The 21,792-nt window shown below is 43.1% G+C and overlaps 1 protein-coding gene and 1 long non-coding RNA gene across 2 annotated transcripts in view; both read left to right on the forward strand.

Annotated features, from left to right (window-relative positions):
• vars2 (valyl-tRNA synthetase 2, mitochondrial) overlaps positions 1–7,601 on the forward strand; it is a 110,695-nt gene extending 103,094 nt beyond the window's left edge. The window contains exons 29-30 of the mRNA XM_078176127.1: positions 3,372–3,521; positions 6,780–7,601. Coding sequence (XP_078032253.1) covers positions 3,372–3,521; positions 6,780–6,857 — 228 coding nt within the window. The 3' untranslated portion in view covers positions 6,858–7,601. The remainder of the gene's footprint in view (positions 1–3,371; positions 3,522–6,779) is intronic.
• A 3,710-nt stretch (positions 7,602–11,311) lies between these two features.
• LOC144467477 (uncharacterized) lies at positions 11,312–12,958 on the forward strand. Its single transcript, XR_013493672.1, has 2 exons — positions 11,312–11,982; positions 12,204–12,958. It is a non-coding gene; the product is annotated as an uncharacterized LOC144467477 (long non-coding RNA).
• The last annotated feature ends 8,834 nt before the right edge of the window (positions 12,959–21,792 follow it).

Here is a 21,792-nt window from a genome sequence, read left to right on the forward strand (position 1 = left end):
CCATCAGTTGTGTTGTGCAGAAGTCAGGTTAATACACAGCCGACAGCCCTATTGGACCACTGTTAAAATTCATATTATGGCAAGAACCAATCAGCTAACTAAAGAAAAACGAGTGGCCATCATTACTTTAAGAAATGAAGGTCAGTCAGTCCGGAAAATTGCAAAAACTTTAAATGTGTCCCCAAGTGGAGTCGCAAAAACCATCAAGCGCTACAACCAAACTGGCACACATGAGGACCAACCCAGGAAAGGAAGACCAAGAGTCACCTCTGCTTCTGAGGATAAGTTCATCTGAGTCACCAGCCTTAGAAATCGCAAGTTAACAGCAGCTCAGATCAGAGACCAGATGAATGCCACACAGAGTTCTAGCAGCAGACCCATCTCTAGAACAACTGTTAAGAGGAGTCTGCGCCAATCAGGCCTTCATGGTCAAATAGCTGCTAGGAAACCACTGCTAAGGAGAGGCAACAAGCAGAAGAGATTTGTTTGGGCCAAGAAACACAAGGAATGGACATTAGACCAGTGGAAATCTGTGCTTTGGTCTGATGAGTCCAAATTTGAGATCTTTGGTTCCAAGCGCCGTGTCTTTGTGAGACGCAGAAAAGGTGAACGGATGGATTCCACATGCCTGGTTCCCACTGTGAAGCATGGAGGAGGAGGTGTGATGGTGTGGGGGTGTTTTGCTGGTGACACTGTTGGGGATTTATTCAAAATTGAAGGCACACTGAACCAGCATGGCTACCACAGCATCCTGCAGCGACATGCCATCCCATCCGGTTTGCGTTTAGTTGGACCATCATTTATTTTTCAACAGGACAATGACCCCAAACACACCTCCAGACTGTGTAAGGGCTATTTGACCAAGAAGGAGAGTGATGGAGTGCTGCGGCAGATGACCTGGCCTCCACAGTCACCAGACCTGAACCCAATCGAGATGGTTTGGGGTGAGCTGGACCGCAGAGTGAAGGCAAAGGGGCCAACAAGTGCTCAACACCTCTGGGAACTCCTTCAAGACTGTTGGAAAACCATTTCAGGTGACTACCTCTTGAAGCTCATGGAGAGAATGCCAAGAGTGTGCAAAGCAGTAATCAGAGCAAAGGGTGGCTATTTTGAAGAAACTAGAATATAAAACATGTTTTCAGTTATTTCACCTTTTTTTGTTAAGTACATAACTCCACATGTGTTCATTCATAGTTTTGATGCCTTCAGTGAGAATCTACAATGTAAATAGTCATGAAAATAAAGAAAACGCATTGAATGAGAAGGTGTGTCCAAACTTTTGGCCTGTACTGTATATGCTCCTAGGAAAGCCGTTTGTGAAACAAGGATAAAAATGACTAGTTGACTAAGCTAAGAAAGTGGAGTCCCACAGACTAGTTGCCATAAAAACAGAGAAAAATAATAGTAATAATAAATTAATTAACTAAATAAATAAGAAACATGTATATAATTAAACATAGTGAAATAATAATACTCTTTAAATGTGCATATTCAAAACCGGCACAGAAACAAGTCAAATACCTCTACAGAGGTGAACTGTGAGCGTTGCTGAAATGAAAACAGGTCCATCAAATCAAGTTAGCTTGTGTACAAGGACATGTTCAACATATATGCCCATAATAACAATATAAACGATGAAAATGGAAACTGTGTTTAGCATATGAACAAGTGAGGAAATGAACACAACACTTATATTGTAACAAGAATAAGCAGAGCTTTTACCCATTGGGGTTATAACATAATAACAGATGTCATAGACTCTGACAAGTCAGTCAGATTGTAAAGAGGCGTATCATGATATGCCTAAGTGTCCATAACATAGCCCTGCATAATGTGGATTATTTCAGTTTTTACCAACATTTAACTTGTTAATGAAGGTTTGAGCTTCTCTTGGTGATAGGAAAACCTTATCTTCCCCGTTGTGGGAGATGTGCAGGCGAGCCGGGTGTATTAGACCAAATCTCACTCCCTCCATCCCCCGAAGCTGGCGTCTGACGTCATTAAAAGCAGCTCTAGCCTGAGCTACCTTTGATGTGTAGTCTGGGAAGATGGAGAGAGACATGTCCTTGTAGGTCATCCTGCCGCTTTCTCTCGCCCGTCGCTGAATGTCAATGCAGTCTGTGTAGTGATGGAGGCGGGCTATAATAACTCGCGGCCGCTCACCGGGTCTTGGTTTGGGCTGGGAAGACCTGTGGCATCTGTCCAGCAGCGGGGCTTTGTCAAGATGGAGAGCATCTTTGAGCAGTGTAGAAACAAACTGAGTAGAGCTGCCCACCTCCTCGGGGATCCCCACAATCCTGATATTATTCCGGCGCGACCTAGATTCTAAATCTTCCTGTTTATCATCCAATTTAGCCAGTTCAGCTTTAAGACTTTGATTCTCTTTCTGGAGTGCGGCAATATCATCAGTGCACCCAGAGAGAGCTTGTTGCATTTCTTCCACGGTACTTTTCAGCGTACCTAGTTCCGCATGCGTGGCCGCTCTGTCGGTGGAGAGTTGAGTTTTCACCGCTTGAAGTTCAGACGGAATAGTAGATAGGTCCTCACCGAGTGCCGCTCTTAGCTCTGACTTGAAGATGTCAGCGATGTCCTTACGCAGGTCGGCGAGGAGCTCAAGTTTCAGGGCGGCGGGGTCCACAGGTGAATCCACCGGAGGGGGGAAGCTCTCGGAGTGGGGAGGGGAGTCAGACAAGAGCGGGGCTTGTGGGCCGGCCTCGGCGGACGCAGTTTAGCGGATTTATTTGCCATTGTAAGCTCACAGCGAAGTAGAAAACCAAACACACTGTTGCTTCGGTTGTTTAAAAAACAATTTTAAGCACAACAAGCGCTGATAATAATACTGTAAAATACAGGGTCTGCAGGAGCTTCCGCACTTACGTCCTACTCCATTACTAGCTCCAAGATAAAAACTCTGTTGACAGATAATTTTCAGTGTACTCCCAAGTAATAATTAGATCGCCATAATTATCAGAAACTGAATGTAAGCTTGACTCTGCATTGACTTTAAAGTGTGCAACCTAAACTTCAAAATCAGAATGCAATCTGGAATAGGGCTGTGCGATATGATCATATATGTCGCGTGGCGAGAGAAAAATGTCTGTAGTTTCATATCGTTGTGACGCAAATTACACTTTTTATGGCAACTTTTTATTCATTGGATTAAAATGTGCTTTATCAGGATAGGTATTGTTATCAGGATATGAAATTACCTATATCGGGATATGAGATTTGGGTCATATCGCCCAGCCCTAATCTGGAATGTAGCAATATCATCCACAACCACATCTGTGCACATCAGTATACTCTGTGTCCCCCAGTTGTGGGTTTTCCTGTAGGTGATGTCTAACACACAGTATGATTTGCTCTCTCAGAGTGGAATGAACATTGAAAAACAGATCCTGCAGCTCTCCCACCGGAGGGCCAAGCTTGTTCAAAAGCTGGAGAAAATCCTCTGCAGAGTCCAGTCTCCAGACTACCTGACCAAGGTTCCTGCTCATGTCAGGCAGCAGATGGACGCTAAGGTGAGCACTGGGCAGTAATTTGCTGGAGAGCTGCTATGGTTAATTAGAATTTGTTATCATTACTCTGAACAGGTGGAAAAGTTTAGATTTTGTGTTAGATTTTTCCTCACAATGCTACTACTAAAAGAAATCCAATGACTGACGGAGTTTTTGTGGAATCTGCCACAGCCTGCTTTGATCCAATTTCGTTTTTCTTGTCAGTAGTATGCTACACAAGCCGTTTTGCTACATTTTTAGCCCCATTTGGCAGCGTGGCTCTAGGGATGGCAGTGTTCTGTTGGTTCACCATTTTGATCCGGACTGAAATGTCTCAATAACCCTAAGATACAGTACAGGCCAAAAGTTTGGACACACCTTCTCATTCAATGCGTTTTCTTTATTTTCATGACTATTTACATTGTAGATTCTCACTGAAGGCATCAAAACTATGAATGAACACATGTGGAGTTATGTACTTAACAAAAAAAGGTGAAATAACTGAAAACATGTTTTATATTCTAGTTTCTTCAAAATAGCCACCCTTTGCTCTGATTACTGCTTTGCACACTCTTGGCATTCTCTCCATGAGCTTCAAGAGGTAGTCACCTGAAATGGTTTTCCAACAGTCTTGAAGGAGTTCCCAGAGATGTTTAGCACTTGTTGGCCCCTTTACCTTCACTCTGCCGTCCAGCTCACCCCAAACCATCTCGATTGGGTTCAGGTCCGGTGACTGTGGAGGCCAGGTCATCTGCCGCAGCACTCCATCACTCTCCTTCTTGGTCAAATAGCCCTTACACAGCCTGGAGGTGTGTTTGGGGTCATTGTCCTGTTGAAAAATAAATGATGGTCCAACTAAACACAAACCGGATGGGATGGCATGTCACTGCAGGATGCTGTGGTAGCCATGCTGGTTCAGTGTGCCTTCAATTTTGAATAAATCCCCAACAGTGTCACCAGCAAAACACCCCCACACCATCACACCTCCTCCTCCATGCTTCACAGTGGGAACCAGGCATGTGGAATCCATCCGTTCACCTTTTCTGCGTCTCACAAAGACACAGCGGTTGGAACCAAAGATCTCAAATTTGGACTCATCAGACCAAAGCACAGATTTCCACTGGTCTAATGTCCATTCCTTGTGTTTCTTGGCCCAAACAAATCTCTTCTGCTTGTTGCCTCTCCTTAGCAGTGGTTTCCTAGCAGCTATTTGACCATGAAGGCCTGATTGGCGCAGTCTCCTCTTAACAGTTGTTCTAGAGATGGGTCTGCTGCTAGAACTCTGTGTGGCATTCATCTGGTCTCTGATCTGAGCTGCTGTTAACTTGCGATTTCTGAGGCTGGTGACTCGGATGAACTTATCCTCAGAAGCAGAGGTGACTCTTGGTCTTCCTTTCCTGGGTCGGTCCTCATGTGTGCCAGTTTGGTTGTAGCGCTTGATGGTTTTTGCGACTCCACTTGGGGACACATTTAAAGTTTTTGCAATTTTCCGGACTGACTGACCTTCATTTCTTAAAGTAATGATGGCCACTCGTTTTTCTTTAGTTAGCTGATTGGTTCTTGCCATAATATGAATTTTAACAGTTGTCCAATAGGGCTGTCGGCTGTGTATTAACCTGACTTCTGCACAACACAACTGATGGTCCCAACCCCATTGATAAAGCAAGAAATTCCACTAATTAACCCTGATAAGGCACACCTGTGAAGTGGAAACCATTTCAGGTGGCTACCTCTTGAAGCTCATCGAGAGAATGCCAAGAGTGTGCAAAGCAGTAATCAGAGCAAAGGGTGGCTATTTTGAAGAAACTAGAATATAAAACATGTTTTCAGTTATTTCACCTTTTTTTGTTAAGTACATAACTCCACATGTGTTCATTCATAGTTTTGATGCCTTCAGTGAGAATCTACAATGTAAATAGTCATGAAAATAAAGAAAACGCATTGAATGAGAAGGTGTGTCCAAACTTTTGGCCTGTACTGTAGATTGTAATGAAATTTGGTACAGACATACACGTTCCTGAGACGGTGAATCTCGTAATGTCAGTTATCCCCTAACTTTTCCTCTAGTGACACCAGAAATATTATCATATACTGAAATATCTCATTTTCTGTTGGATGGATTGATAAAAAAAAAAAAACAATGTTGTAGAGACATTTATGGTTCCCAGAGGATGTATGCTAGTCACCTTGGTGATCCCCAGACCTTTCCTTTAGTGACACCACCTGCTTGTGTGGCTGTAGACTCTAAGTCCTGTTTTACTTACTTGAAAGACATACTGCAATTAGGAAAATCAAGAGAAATACAGTAAGAATGAATTGTTGGTTAATCTAACCCACAGGTGATTTGTTTCAGTGAGTGAATTTTTTTCATTAAAAAACAACTTCAGGGGGCGTTGGTAGCATAGTGGATAGTGCCGGCGCCCCATGTACAGAGGCATTGCCTCACTGCAGTGGCTGTGGGTTCAAATCTGGCTCGTGGGCCTTTGCTGCATGTCAGTCCCCACTCTCTCTCTGTCTCCACATTTCACTCTCTGTCCTGTCATTAAAGGCAAAAAAGCCCACAGAAATATTCTTAAAAAAAAAAAAACTAAAGAAGCTGTCATGGGCCAAAACCATTGTCTGTCTTTGCCACCTGATCCATTAACAGTAAAAGCTCTGAAGTGTTAAATTTGGCATTTTCTGATAGCTACAGATACCGTCACTACTGCAATTTGGAAGCTGACATTGTTATTTTAAAATAGTACATGTTTATATTCATACATAATGGAGCTCCAGAGAGTTTTAAAAACAATAACCATATTATTCAATAAAGTAAGATGTTATGTATGAATTAACAATGAACAGATACATTTTGTGATAGCCTACCTACCACTTTATTGTGAAATAATTTTCAAATTCTTAAGGTTTATTAGACTTCATCAAAGCTATTTTTATTTCAAAATGTCCTTTTCTAGTTCATCAAGCCAATAAGATTAAATCCAATAGTCTGTCATTGTGAAATTAAGAATGATGAAATGACATTTGACCATAACAATTTTTTAATTCCTAATTTGTTTTTTTCTATATATATTGGATTGATTTATTCCTTCATTTTACTGTAGTAAATATTATAAGTATTTGTAGATCATAATTCTAATAATCATATAATTAATGTCTTTAGTTAGTAAGTTAGTATTTATTAAGTACTATCCATTACACTATACTTAGTTCAGTACTGAACTGAAAAATGTTATGTGATACAGTTTTAACCCTCTTTGTGTTCCTTCCTCTGACTGTGTTCAGATGTCAGCCCTGCAGCAGGAACTGAAAACCACTGAGGACCAGCTGAAGGTTCTGCAAGAGACTCAAACAACAGAATAACTACAGCCAACGGCATCACAGTAACTGTGTGGACTGCTGGACATCAGAACTGATTCATCTGAATTCTTTACAGTGTTGTCTGAGTTGGAGATCTTTACACTGCTTGACTGATGATGTTTTAATTATTGTTGTTTACATAATGCATTATCTCACTGTCAAACTGTAAGACTGCAGAACTGTACTGCTATGTTAATAATTCACCTGCAGATGTAGTTGTGGCAGGCTGCAGGTATCCATGGATACCTGCAGCCTGCCACAACTCCAGTTTCAGTTCAGTTTTGATAATTCACAGATCGCATGATTAAAGTATTTAGGTATCCAGCTCCTACTCAAGTATTTACGTTTTGATTATTAATTTAAATTAATTTTGATCATAAAATGACTTTTCTTTCATAATAATCATAGTTTTAAAATGAATGTGTCTTTTCTAAAACTTGACCAAAGATGTTTGTTGTAGGGGATGTCAGAATTTAAATACCTGGAGGAACTGAGGTCCATCACGTTAAATTTGCTGTAAATACAAGCCTAGATACATGACAAACCTCACATCAGTCTGGTGGGAATTACAAATTATGTTGTATGATGATGATGATGATGATGATGATGACATAAACTGGACTTTGCTGTGTCAGCACAGGCAGCAAACATGGCACATGGCAAATCCATCATAGTTAATGATCTAAGATAATACATAAGAAATGTGTCATATTCAATGAATAAAGAGAGACCCCAAAAATGCAAAAATCATGCAAGTACATCAACTTGAGCCAATATGCTAATCTACTTCAAGTGCCACATTCAAAGACAATAAGAGACGGAGACAGATTTTTATTCCTCATGCTGGCAATAGCCATGGCCAGAGCCATTATGTTTTTTTTAGGGGTTGTCTGTCCATCTGTCCCTCCGTCCCATTCTCATGAATGCAAATCCCAAAAACACCTTTAAATTTGGCACAAAAGTCCATTTGGACTCAGGAATGAACCAAATAGAACTTGGTGGTCAAAGGTCAAGGTTACTGTGGCTTTGCATCCGTCTCATTGTCATTACCACAGTATCTCTAGGACACCTTAAGCGACTGTCCTCAAATTTAGCACAAACAACCACCGAGACTCAGGAATTAACTGATTAGAATTCAAAAGTCAGGGTCACTGTGACCTCACAAAATAAGTTTTTCGCCATAATTCAAGAATTTACTCGCTAATTATGACTAAATTTCACCCAAATGTCTAATAGGATAAAACAATGAAGTTATGATATTATACAGTACAGGCCAAAAGTTTGGACACACCTTCTCATTCAATGCGTTTTCTTTATTTTCATGACTATTTACATTGTAGATTCTCACTGAAGGCATCAAAACTATGAATGAACACATGTGGAGTTATGTACTTAACAAAAAAAGGTGAAATAACTGAAAACATGTTTTATATTCTAGTTTCTTCAAAATAGCCACCCTTTGCTCTGATTACTGCTTTGCACACTCTTGGCATTCTCTCGATGAGCTTCAAGAGGTAGCCACCTGAAATGGTTTCCACTTCACAGGTGTGCCTTATCAGGGTTAATTAGTGGAATTTCTTGCTTTATCAATGGGGTTGGGACCATCAGTTGTGTTGTGCAGAAGTCAGGTTAATACACAGCCGACAGCCCTATTGGACAACTGTTAAAATTCATATTATGGCAAGAACCAATCAGCTAACTAAAGAAAAACGAGTGGCCATCATTACTTTAAGAAATGAAGGTCAGTCAGTCCGGAAAATTGCAAAAACTTTAAATGTGTCCCCAAGTGGAGTCGCAAAAACCATCAAGCGCTACAACCAAACTGGCACACATGAGGACCGACCCAGGAAAGGAAGACCAAGAGTCACCTCTGCTTCTGAGGATAAGTTCATCCGAGTCACCAGCCTCAGAAATCGCAAGTTAACAGCAGCTCAGATCAGAGACCAGATGAATGCCACACAGAGTTCTAGCAGCAGACCCATCTCTAGAACAACTGTTAAGAGGAGACTGCGCCAATCAGGCCTTCATGGTCAAATAGCTGCTAGGAAACCACTGCTGAGGAGAGGCAACAAGCAGAAGAGATTTGTTTGGGCCAAGAAACACAAGGAATGGACATTAGACCAGTGGAAATCTGTGCTTTGGTCTGATGAGTCCAAATTTGAGATCTTTGGTTCCAACCGCTGTGTCTTTGTGAGACGCAGAAAAGGTGAACGGATGGATTCCACATGCCTGGTTCCCACTGTGAAGCATGGAGGAGGAGGTGTGATGGTGTGGGGGTGTTTTGCTGGTGACACTGTTGGGGATTTATTCAAAATTGAAGGCACACTGAACCAGCATGGCTACCACAGCATCCTGCAGTGACATGCCATCCCATCCGGTTTGTGTTTAGTTGGACCATCATTTATTTTTCAACAGGACAATGACCCCAAACACACCTCCAGGCTGTGTAAGGGCTATTTGACCAAGAAGGAGAGTGATGGAGTGCTGCGGCAGATGACCTGGCCTCCACAGTCACCGGACCTGAACCCAATCGAGATGGTTTGGGGTGAGCTGGACCGCAGAGTGAAGGTAAAGGGGCCAACAAGTGCTAAACACCTCTGGGAACTCCTTCAAGACTGTTGGAAAACCATTTCAGGTGACTACCTCTTGAAGCTCATGGAGAGAATGCCAAGAGTGTGCAAAGCAGTAATCAGAGCAAAGGGTGGCTATTTTGAAGAAACTAGAATATAAAACATGTTTTCAGTTATTTCACCTTTTTTTGTCAAGTACATAACTCCACGTGTTCATTCATAGTTTTGATGCCTTCAGTGAGAATCTACAATGTAAATAGTCATGAAAATAAAGAAAACGCATTGAATGAGAAGGTGTGTCCAAACTTTTGGCCTGTACTGTGTGTGTGTATATATATATATATATATATATATATATATATATATATATATATATATATATATATATATATATATACTTAGATTTTCTCAAATATTCAAAATTAGCATTGTCAAATGCTTAAATCTAAGTTCACATTAGGGCAGCACGGTGGTGTGGTGGTTAGCACTGTCGCTTCACAGCAAGAGGGTTGCGGGTTCGATCCTGGGTGTGGGAGCCCTTCTGTGCGGAGTTTGCATGTTCTCCCCGTGTCAGTGTTGGTTCTCTCCGGGCACTCCGGCTTCCTCCCACAGTCCAAAGACATGCAGATTGGGGACTAGGTTAATTGATAACTCTAAATTGTCCGTAGGTGTGAATGTGAGCATGAATGGTTGTTTGTCTCTATGTGTCAGCCCTGCGATAGTCTGGCGACCTGTCCAGGGTGTACCCTGCCTCTCGACCGATGTCAGCTGGGATGGGCTCCAGCCCCCCCCCACGACCCTCAAGAGGATGAAGCGGTTAGAAGATGAATGAATGAATAAATTTACATTAACTGTCACTCTATAGTGAATTAGAGATGGTTCACAGTCTCAGAATTTATTTGCACATTTCAAAAATAACAAAACCAGCCTGAAGAATGATGTGAAAAACTAACTCTAACCTGAAAAGGCTGGAGGCGGTCACTGTAGCGGCAGGTGTGGTGGTGGTAGCAGCAGCAGCTGCAGTTGTGGTGGCGACAGTAGAAGTGGCGTTGCTGGTCACGGCAAAGAAATTCGGCACAACTACTGCCTGCCTTTAATCGCCGACTTGTGACTATCTGACAGCATGTGTGATTTCACCGCATTGACGCCCATTGTGCAAAGTTTGAAGATCTTTTTGCACACGCTGCAAAATGCCTCTCCGGGTTTACTGTCGACGGGCTTTAACCAGGTTCTGAATAGTTCCTCATACAACCACTTCTGCTGAAACTTGCATTTTCCCATTTTTCCGACATTTGCTAATATTCCCTCCGCTCTTTCGCCACAGCATGAGCACGCTCACAGAACGTTGCATTCCAAGCATCCAGTGTTGTGACTTCGTGCACGGGCCGTAAACAATAGCCAATTAAAGGGTTCCGCCTGTCAATCATCACATTATACTTCCGATCAAAATTATTAAATGTTGATATAATCAAAATAAATCGTGAATAACAATGTTTTTTTTCCATCAATTGTATTTCATTTTTTAATGCCTCTGGACATCAAATTTAATGCTTTTTAATGCCATTTAAGGCCTTAATTTTCGCAAAATCTATTTAATGACTTTTAATGCTTTTTAATGACCCACGGAAACCCTGTAACACATAAACAGGACAAGCAGCAGTGCCAGGCAGATATCTACAGATCCTGCAAGCTGAGACACACAATAACACTGAGGCAAGGCGAGGCAAGTTTATTTGTATAGCACATTTCAGACAAAATGCAACTCAAAGTGCTTTACATAAAAAATAAAATGATTTTGGACAACATGTAAAAGCAACACAAAGTAACAGTACATTGAAGAGGATTCAATACTATGTATAAAACAACTTTTCAACCAGGATTCCTAAAATACAACAGGAGAGGTCATGAGACAAGAGGCTCCAGGCTGCAATCATATGTTTAAAACAACGTTTCAACCTGGATTCCTAAAATACAATAGGAGAGGTCATGAGACGAGAGGCTCTAGTCTGCAGTCATATGTTTAACACAGGAGAGGTCATGAGACGAGAGGTTCCACGCTGCAGTCATATGTTTAACACAGGAGAGGTCATGAGACGAGAGGCTCCAGGCTGCAGTCATATGTTTAAAACAACTTTTCTACCAGGAAAATCTACCAGGATTCCTAAAATACATTACAAAATACAATATTATGTTTAAAACAACCAGTGTCAGGCGCGAGCTTTTATTCTGAAATTTAGAAGCTCGGGGGGCGTGGCTTCTTTATCACCAGACGAGAGGTCATGATACGAGAGCCATCCCAGATAGCACACATACATCTGGCCGACGTCAGCCTGAGGACGACACATCGGCCCTGAATTTATAACGTCTGACAAGCGTCGGCCGCATGGGCGGATATCTTTAAATTTAATACTCTTTTGTCCCAGCTCATCAAACGCCTGTTACGTCGGCTTTGGGTCTGCCCACATACGGAAGTCGCCACAGAGGCGGAATTTCATCTCCGTGGTCTTTGTTTGGAACTGAGCTCGCGGGACACAGCATCTCATCGCAGTTGGTTTCAGGTAAGCTAACTGGAATAAATTGGCAGAAATAGCTATGTTGTTTATTCTGTGACCGTTAAAAGAGGTTCCTGGTGAGTGGCAAGGCACGACTGGGTGTATATAGCTTAGCACAGGTCCCCACCAGCTAACGTTATCTTTCGTTAGCTGTTAGCTAGTTTAGCGGTTTAGCTCATGTTAGCTAACAGGCTATAACTGTGGTGTTTTCATTTTATTTCCCCTAGTTGACGTTATCTGCTCATCTGGTTATCGTGAGCACTCATTTGGGTTAAAGTGGAAGTGCCTGGAGCTGCCACCCGTGGTCCCGCGCCCCCCCCCCCCAGCCTGACCTCCGGGGCCCTGGAAGGATGCTCAGGTGTGGGTGACAGGAGCAGAGAGGAGCGCGGAGGTAAGGCGGGGCGGGCCGACACTGTGTATCCCAGAACGGGTGCTCGAGTGTGGGTGACAGGAGCAGAGAGGACCGTGGAGGTAAGGCGGGGCGGGCCGACGCTGTGTATCCCAGAACGGGTGCTCAAGTGTGGGTGAGAGGCGCAGAGAGGAGCGCGGAGGTCAAATAGTGAAGTTTAAGGATGCCTTTGGTATGTTGGTAATGTGATTTTATGGGCAATTTATCAGTCGAGGTCTCCTCCTCTGTAAAGCAAACTGACCCGGTGGCTACAGCTAATAGCGCAGTTTTGAAACCACTGTATTTCCGAGATGAAGGACTGATTGTTGAGCTGCTGTTAACAGTTAACGGAGTTAACGCCGGATCCCGTTATTTAACAGTTTCCACACTAAATGAAGCAGAGTGACGGACCCAAAGCCTTCAATCTGGCTAAAAGACAAATGAAATGATAAAAAAAATACAGTGGTGAAGTTGGGATTTTTTCTTGAAGTTATGTGCTCATCATCTTTTCTGTGTCTTGCAGGCTGCCAGGAGAAGCGGACTGGCCGTCAGATATTGTTTGTGGAAATTTGAAAATAAAGTTTCTCAAATTGACTTTTGTCTCTTCATTGCGCACACTTACACACGAAATATGGTAACAGTCAGCTATTTTTGAATGTTGGCATTAATTTCTCATATTTAATGGTGAAATAGTTGTAGTTTGAAAGGTCCGACCTAAATGAATAAAAGTCGTAGTTAACGAAGCATATGACTATTAATGAAGGAGCGCCTACTGAGCGCAGCTTTTTATTGATCGTTTGAACGTCGCGTGGTGGTCATTTTTGATTAAAAGCCGACGTCTCAGCGACTTCTTGGCAATGAGCAAACGCACTCCCTGCTACGTCTTAACGATCTAAACTTTATGTGTGCTATCTGGGATGAGACGGGAGGCTCCAGGCTGCAGCCATACAGTGTTGGAATATGTTGCTGAACTCTGCTGTGTTGACTGCTCCAACTCTTGCGACGAGACCCATTCTCTTAGTAACACTTTTCCCAATAAGTTCTGTGTGAACTGTCCATGGATGGCTGTTACCCAATATGAGTATTTTGCTTTTTATACTGGCTAACTGCCAGGAATTTCCCAATGCATTTTACCTCTCCGCCTGGGCTGGTGGCGCTGGTCTGGTCCTGACTAGGCGGGGCTTTTGGGGTAGGCTGTTGAATGTACGCTGAGACATTATAGTGATGTCAGCCCCAGTATCAATTTTGAACTCAACTGGACTATCATTCACAGGTAGTGTCACACACCATTTATCATCTGTGCCAGGCTGGTCTATTACTGTAGTTTCAGATCCTACTACAGCCCCCAGGAAGAATGTGTTGTGACTGTGTTTTCGGGTGCTGCTGTCATCACAAGCTCATTCAGCATCCTGGTTTTACATACAACCTCAAAGTGTCCTGTTTTATTACATTTCCGGCATCTTTTGTTATGAGCTGGGTAGGGATCACTTTTTGCTTGGTTTCTGTTGCACCTTGAACATGCATTTTGCACTGTATCTTTGCTTGCTCTGCCACTGCTGTCCATTGCTGCTCCTTTTTGTATCCCTCTGCTGTTGCCTCTTTTGTCTCACAGCGTTCACTGAACAGTCTGCTCTCATGTCGACATTCTGTTGTTTAAGCTGTTCACTCTGCCTGGCAACCTGGATAGCCTTCTTCAAGGTGAGGTCGGGCTCTAGCTGTAACTTTTGAGACACATCATTATCCTGAATGCCAATGACGATTCTGTCTCTTATTTGCTCATCTTTGCTTGCTCCAAACTCACAGTATTGGGCTAGCTCGTAAAGGCTTGTCATGAAGGCATCCACTGGCTCTCCGGGCATGGAAGCACGCACGGTCGTGAATCACGTTGCGCTTGGGTACAAAATGCTCGTCAAACTTTGTTAGCACAGTCTCAAAATCATTTTCTGGATGCTCTTCATCTTCATCTCCGCCATAGACAAAAGACTCGTTAATTGGCTCCGCTTCCTTCCCCATCGCGTATTCGCCTTATTTTTCACGGAAACACGGAGGCAAAACAGAATGCAGCCAGCTTCCGTTTTTTTGTGCGACACTTCTGGTCCAGCACTCTTGACCACTGTGTAAATGAGAATCGCCATGTTGTTTACCTTGTTGAGTTTAGCTATATATATATATCACATTTTTCACATCATTATATCACCGTTTAGACTAATCTGATGTTTATAAAGCCCATAAACACAATGATTGAACAAATATTACTATTTCTGTGTGCACGTTTTGTAATTAATAACATGGTTATCGTAGATTAGCTGAGCTAACTGTTAGCTGTTAGCCGTTAGCCGTGTCTGTAATAACTCAATAAACGGTCCGTGAAAAAAAATCTTTTTTCCAGCGGATGTCTTAGTCACAACATGATTGAGCTAACTGGAGTAGTTTCATGTCGTATCCGACAACGGGAGGCATTTAACAGATGACGTCCTGATTGTATTGACGAAGCTCGCACACCGTAGTCTTGATTCAGAGTGCTTTTATTCGTGGCTCTTTCCACATATATCACTAGGATGGCTCGACAACCTTATGCTACTGCCACCTACTGGTGCAGCGGTATAACAACATGAACTGATACTGCATACTTGTCATATCAACACATCTTCCCTTTTTTTAAAAAAATAAAATAAAATTAAAGCTGCAAGCAGCATTGGTCGGGACCTCGGACCCTCGCTGTCAGCCTCCAGCTCACATAGACAGTGTGAATTAGCCTATTCGTAAAAGTGGAAATGTCGATAAAACAAGCAATGTCAATAGAACGCAAGGTCATTTTTGGTAATGAACCCATGACTTGGGAGTAGAACTTTGATGGCTTCTGAAAACCGAACTACTGACGACATCAATCAATCAATCAATCAATCAATCAATCAATTTTATGTATAAAGCCCAATATCACAAATCACAGCTTGCCTCACAGGGCTTTACAGCATACAACATCCCTCTGTCCTTAGGACGCTCGCAGCAGATAAGGAAAAACTCCCTTTAACAGGGGAAAAAACAGTAGAAACCTCAGGAAGATCAACTGAGAAGGGATCCCTCTTCCAGGATGACAGACGTGCAATAGATGACATACAGAACAGATCAACATAATACATTAACGGTAATCTGTATGACACAATGAGACAGAAGGGGGGACAGAGACAGAGAGAGATGCAGGACAGACGATAATGTTAAAAGCTTACAACAACATTAATGAAAGTAATAATATTATAATTATAATTCTGGCTACTGTGGTACAATATGTTGAAAGTATATATTCATATCTGATAGTATACATATGTGACAATTATCATATGTGTATGATAACAGTAGAAGTATGACTAATGATCACAGCAGCAGCAGGAGGAATTTGGCAGGACCACAGCAGCAGCACAAGCACACACGTCACACTATGCAGGCACTGCTATGATAGAAGTTAACCTGGCAGACAGAGGAGAACAAAGGCTCCGGAGAAGAGGCCGAGTTACTGACATGCAGCATGGCTGAGTTAGTGACATGCAGTAACAGGATGAGAGAGAGAGAGAGAGAGAGAGAGAGAGAGAGAGAGAGAAAGAGTGTTTGTGTGTGGTTACTTGACTGTTGACCAAAGAAATACTCTGATAAGTAAGTCACTTGTCATGCTGCATACTACATGTGCTACAATTACAGAGCACTAAGCACGAGTTGATCTGTCATGTGTGTGAGTTTGAAGCCGATACATTAAACGGTGTAGGAGAAGAAGATTTTTGAAGAAAGAGCAATTTTAAGGTGAAATCTTACTTTGAAAGGGTGAATAGCTTACTTCCTGTTGGAGTTAGGTCAGGGATGTGAGTACGTGATCTGTAGGTCTCAAAGAGACAAACAAGCCAGTTTTGGTTTGATCTTTCTACGTCATCCCTACAAGCCGCAGCAGCCATTTTAGTGTGTCTAGGTGGCGCTAAAGAGGCCATTTTGGCACTTTAACGGTTAATGACTTTATTTTCTAAAAACTTCAGCCGAGGTCCCTAATAAAACAGATAACATGCTATGAACCATAGCCCTGTCTTTTTTTTTTTTTTTTTTTGTAAAGATATTTTTTGGGGCTTTTAAGCTTTTAATGGATAGGACAGACAAGTGTGAAGGGGGAGAGAGAGAGGGAGTGACATGCAGCAAAGGGCAACAGCCCTGCACATGGGGCGCCCGCTCCACCACCAAGCCACCAGCTCCCCCTGTCTTTTTTTCTTAACCCAAAATTTCTGCCTTTACTCTGCAAACTATAACATAAAATCATTGAGCAACACACTCAATTATAAACAAAACATCATACTGTAAGCCCATGTACACATATTTCTCATTTCCTTTTACATGCTCTTTACAATCTTTTTTTTTTTTTTCACATTTCCTCAATCAGTCTTTTTGGTTTCTCTATGTGCCTCTTAGGGCGTTCTCTCAGTGTAGTATCACTGCTCTTGGTTTCTTTCATACCTGTTTCCTCAGACAGGATTGTCACATCCGGTTGTTTTGTCTCATTTGGTTGTTTTGTCATGTTCAGTTGTTCGCTTTGTCCTTGAGCTGTCATGTCCTTGGTGTTATTATCCATACTCTCGATATTCCTCTGAGGCACCTTGAGCAGGTGTCTCCTGTTTCGCCTTAGTGTCAGCCCATGCTCTGTGATGACCTTATATGACCTTGGTGTTGTCTCTTTAATTTCTCTAGCCAGTGGTCCCCACTGTCCATCACATCTGACCCGCACAATTTCCTCTTGGGCCAAGGGTTTCAGTGGCACTGCTGTTCTGTTGTAAATGTTGATCTGACACTCTTTAGGAATGTTTGACACTGTGCTCCATCCTCAGTTTTGCTGCTGGAAGCCTGGTCCTCAGCTTCCTTTTCATGAGCATCTCTGCTGGTGAAAGTCCGTTCTCCAGTGGTGAGGCTCAGTAGTTAAGAATAGGCAGATACAGGTCCTCACAGTTTTCTATGGCGCCTTCCCGTTCAATTGCGGGTAAAGGGGGCTCGAAGTTAGGTGTTCAAAACCATAAGTCTCTGCAAACTCCTTGAAACTCTGGCTGCTGAATTGAGGCCCATTGTCACTTATCACAGTGGATGCAATCCCATGTCGTGCGAATATGGCCTTTGTGTGTGCAATTACATGCTCTGCCGTCGTGGTGGACAGCTGACAGAATTCTGGGTAATTGCTGTGGTAATCAGTCACAAGTAGGTAATCCTTGCCAAGTCCATTCCAACCTTGTGGTTTATTATGTGGCATCATTGGCTCCTTAGGCTGTTGGTATTGATGTCGCTGGCAGACCTCACAGCGTTGCACCAATGTCTGAATGTCTCTATGCATGTTCGGCCAATACAGAACATCACGTGCACGTCTCTTACACTCTTCAATACCCAAGTGTCCCTCGTGCACTAACTTCAGCATCTGTGATCTCATGTAGGTGGGGACTAGTATCTGTGTGCCCTTTAACAGAACCCCGTCCACCACAGATAACTCACCCTTAAAGTGCTGGGGCCTCATGTACAAAGGGTGCGTACGCACAAAAACGTGGCGTACGTCCTTTTCCACGGCAAAGTCCAGATGTATCAAGAGTGAAATGGCTGTGGAAATGTGCGGTACCTCACGCCAACTTCATGGCTGGCGTACGCACGTTTCTACAGCTGTTGATCCTTTGGCGACACTTAGAGGTGATGCTGGGAAACTGTTATAATAAATAAATGTGAAAACAATTAGTCCTCAGAGTGATGTGCACATCAGAGAAACATCAACAATTAACACTGATGAACGATTAACACAGCCGCGTGTCTGCAATTAGATGAGTGGATATAAAAGCATGCGCAAAGTGGTGCCGAAAATACCGTTAACAACAACGGCTGCTTTAGCAGTAGTAGAAGATTTGTAAATGGCGCAATACGAAGAGAGCGTGTGTTCAGAGACAGATGGCACTGGCTCATCAGCTGCTTTAGGTTCCTAAGGCCTATCCTCCTGGAACTGTGCGCAGAGCTGCAGCTGGCAGTGCGACACGGCGAGGAGCCATGCGCTGCCTGTATCCATACAGGTTCTGACCACACTCCTTAGCTCCAGGGGGATTCCAAAGGGAGCTGGCCGACCGATCGGGACTGTGCCAGTCGACCCTGAGCCGAGCCATGCCAGCTGTGTGGGACGGAATTATCCGCATGTCAGCCAGGTATATCAAATTCCCATAGCTGAACAGGCCAACATTAATGCGCAATTTGCAACGACAGCCGGTTTTCCTAACGTTATCGGAGCTATCGACTGCACACACATGACTACAGTATAAAAGCACAATCACAGGATGAATTTGTTTATGTCAACAGGAAGCATTTTCATTCGATCAATGTACAGATCATATGTGATGCGCAAATGCAATTAATCAACATTGTGGCGAGGTGGCCTGGTTCAACGCACGATTCATACATTCTGAGTAACAGCATGGCTGGGAACAGACTACAAGCTGGCACTGTGCGCGATGGGTGCCTTCTTGGTGAGTAATTTATTTGTTTAATTGTCCTAATATTAATCCCCCTGATGCGCACTGAGCATGTGCGCCCCCAAATATTATCCTGTCTTCACAGCATCAGTACTAGTCAGTGGTTAAAGTTAGTGACTTGCTGTTTTTTGCTGGTTAAACTACAGCTTCAGAGCTTTCTAAGAAGCCCCTGATTGTCTCTGTGTGTAAAGTACTCATGTCAATAAACCCGTGCGTAAAGTGTGACATTTCTTAATCAGCCACACCTTTCCCCCGGTGCACTTCTGCATTAATTTACAACAATAATGTGTGATCCGTGTAAGTGGTGTATAAAATTAACAAATGGAAACTGTAAATCCAGTTCACATAATTATTTGTCTGCTTTCAACTGACCCCAGGCGACTCTCTGTTCAAACGGGGTGAGCTCCTCCTCTCCTCTCCCCCCGCCTGTTTTAGCCACACTTTGGCGGTGGGTAGCCCTCCTCCGCTTCACGTCCACCTTAATGTCGGACCACTTCTTTTTTAATTCTGCATGGGTACGCTTTTCTGTCCCCACAGCATTGACAGGCTCACACACACACTCCCACTCACTCACCTTGCGTTTTGTATTGATGCCGGAGGACAGCGTGCCAAAAAGTACATTTTTGTGCGCCTCCACTTCAGTGAGCGTCTCCAATTCACATTCTGTGAAGTTTTTCTTTTTTCCCGCCTTACTCATTCTTTTGTTTTAGTTTTCTGATCGTGCAGAGAGGGGAATTTTAGGTGCAGGATTCATTTAAATATGATTTGCATATTTAAATAGGGGCGTGGACAGGGAGGGGCCGGGTACTCCAACATGTGCGCTCAATTCCGCGTTGATTGGGATGTACAAAGGAAGTGTGCTTGGATTCATGTGTACGCACAGATTCATACATCTGGATATTTTTATGCGTACGACGTTTTCTGTATTTCCCTAGGTAGTTTACTAAACCTAAGGCTCTTTGCAGGTCGTTCTTGTCTTCTGGTATGGGCATTTCTGCTATAGCTTGGATTTTCTCAGGGTCCGGCTGCACCCCAGCTTCTGATAGCTTTTCCCCTAGGTAAGTTATGTCACTCACACCAAATTGGCACTTCTTTTTGTTCAGTTTTAAACCTGCTTCTTGTGCTTTGTTGAGCACTTTTCGAAGCCTGTCATCAAGTTCCTGTTTCGTGCGACCCCAGATTACCACATCATCAATGAATACACCAACCCCTTCTATTCCATCAAACAGCTGCTGTCTAGTTTTGTGGAATACTTCGGGGGCAGAAGTTATACCAAAAGGTAGTCTTAAGAAACAATGCCTCCTGAATGGTATATTGAATGTGCATTACTTGGCACTTTCTTCATCTAGCAGTATTTGGTCGAAACCAGATGAGGCATCGAGTTTGGAAAAGTAGCGTGCTCCACTCATCGCACTGGTTATGTCTGATTTGGTTGGTAACCTGTAATGCTCGCGCTGAATCCCTTTATTTAAATCCTTGGGATCTATGCACAGTCTTAGATCACCATCTGACTTTTCTAGTATGACTAGGGAATTAACCCATTCTATTGGCTCATCAATCTTCCTGACAATGTTTTCTTCTATCAGGGTATCTAGCTTCGCTCTCAGCCTCTTTTTGAGTGCTACTGTCATTTCCCTTGCTGGGTGTACGACTGGCTCTGCATCGCCCTCAGCTTAATTTTGTGTTCACCTGGCAAGCAGCCTATTCCTTTGAACACCTCTTTGTATTCTTTAACCCAGTTATTGGCTTCTGCTGTCTGCATTTGTGTCAGTTTCTCTGTGTTAATGACATGGACTCTTTTTCTTAGTCCTAAAGCTATGCAGGCTTTCAACCCCAGTAGTGCTTGCCTTTTCCCATCTACAAGAAGAAAAAGTACATTCACATTCTTACCATTGCAAGATAGGTTAGCTCTACACACTCCTTTTGTAGGTATAGGCTTGTCATCATAAGTTCTTAGATTTACCTTTTTATCACACGCTTTGTGCTTTTTTCTGTCTGTAAAAGTCTTTCATTGGCAGGATATTTACCTGCGCCCCTGTGTCCAGTTTCAGTGAAACATCCGTGCTGTTCACATCCACATGTGCTATCCATTCGTACTCTGTAGTGCTTTCAGCATCATTCACCAGGTCAACGTAGATTGGAGGCTCCTCTTCCTCTTTGTCACTCTTTATCCACGAGCTTGACTGTATCCACAAAGAACGGTGTCTCATCCTCAGCACTGCTGCTGTCACTCTTGTTCTCCACAAGCTGCACTTTCTTCTTTGTGAAGCAATATTTGGCGAAGTGATTTTTACCTCCACACTTTCTGCAGTCCTTCCAGAAGGCTGGGCACTGTTTAGGCGCGTGCCTGTTGCCACATTGATTGCAGCCCGCGGTCTCCTGCTGCTGAAGCACTTTTCTGTTAGACTTGACGTTGCTTTTTCTCTTTTCTTTCAGCCTCACAGCATCCACCTCAGCTGTTTCGGGTGCGGCGCCGTTGTCAAAAGTCTTTATTTGCATCCTTGTGCTTTCAAACGTTTGGTAAATTTTTATTGCCTTCTCTAACGTGAGGTCCATGTCTTTAAGAAGTTGCATCCTCACGTTCTTGTCCCTCACTCCAATCACTATTTGATCTGTGATCAAGGATTCACATAATGTCCTGAAGTTACACGAACGACTTTTTAGCCGTAAGTCCGTGACATACTGTTCAATTTACTCTGACTCCTTTTGGACACGACTTCTGAAAACATACCTTTCGTAGGTCACGTTTTTCCTCAGTGTGCAGTACTGGTCAAATTTTGTTATTACAGCCTTGTACTTGTCTTTTTCCGCGTCCGCAAAATCAAACTTGTTGTACACATCCAGTGCGGCGCGTCCTGCTACCGTTAGCAACAATGCTATTTTCCGCTTGTCTTCGTCGTCTTTTAGACC

Source organism: Epinephelus lanceolatus, chromosome 16 (genome assembly GCF_041903045.1).
Source record: "Epinephelus lanceolatus isolate andai-2023 chromosome 16, ASM4190304v1, whole genome shotgun sequence".
Lineage (NCBI taxonomy): Eukaryota > Metazoa > Chordata > Actinopteri > Perciformes > Serranidae > Epinephelus > Epinephelus lanceolatus.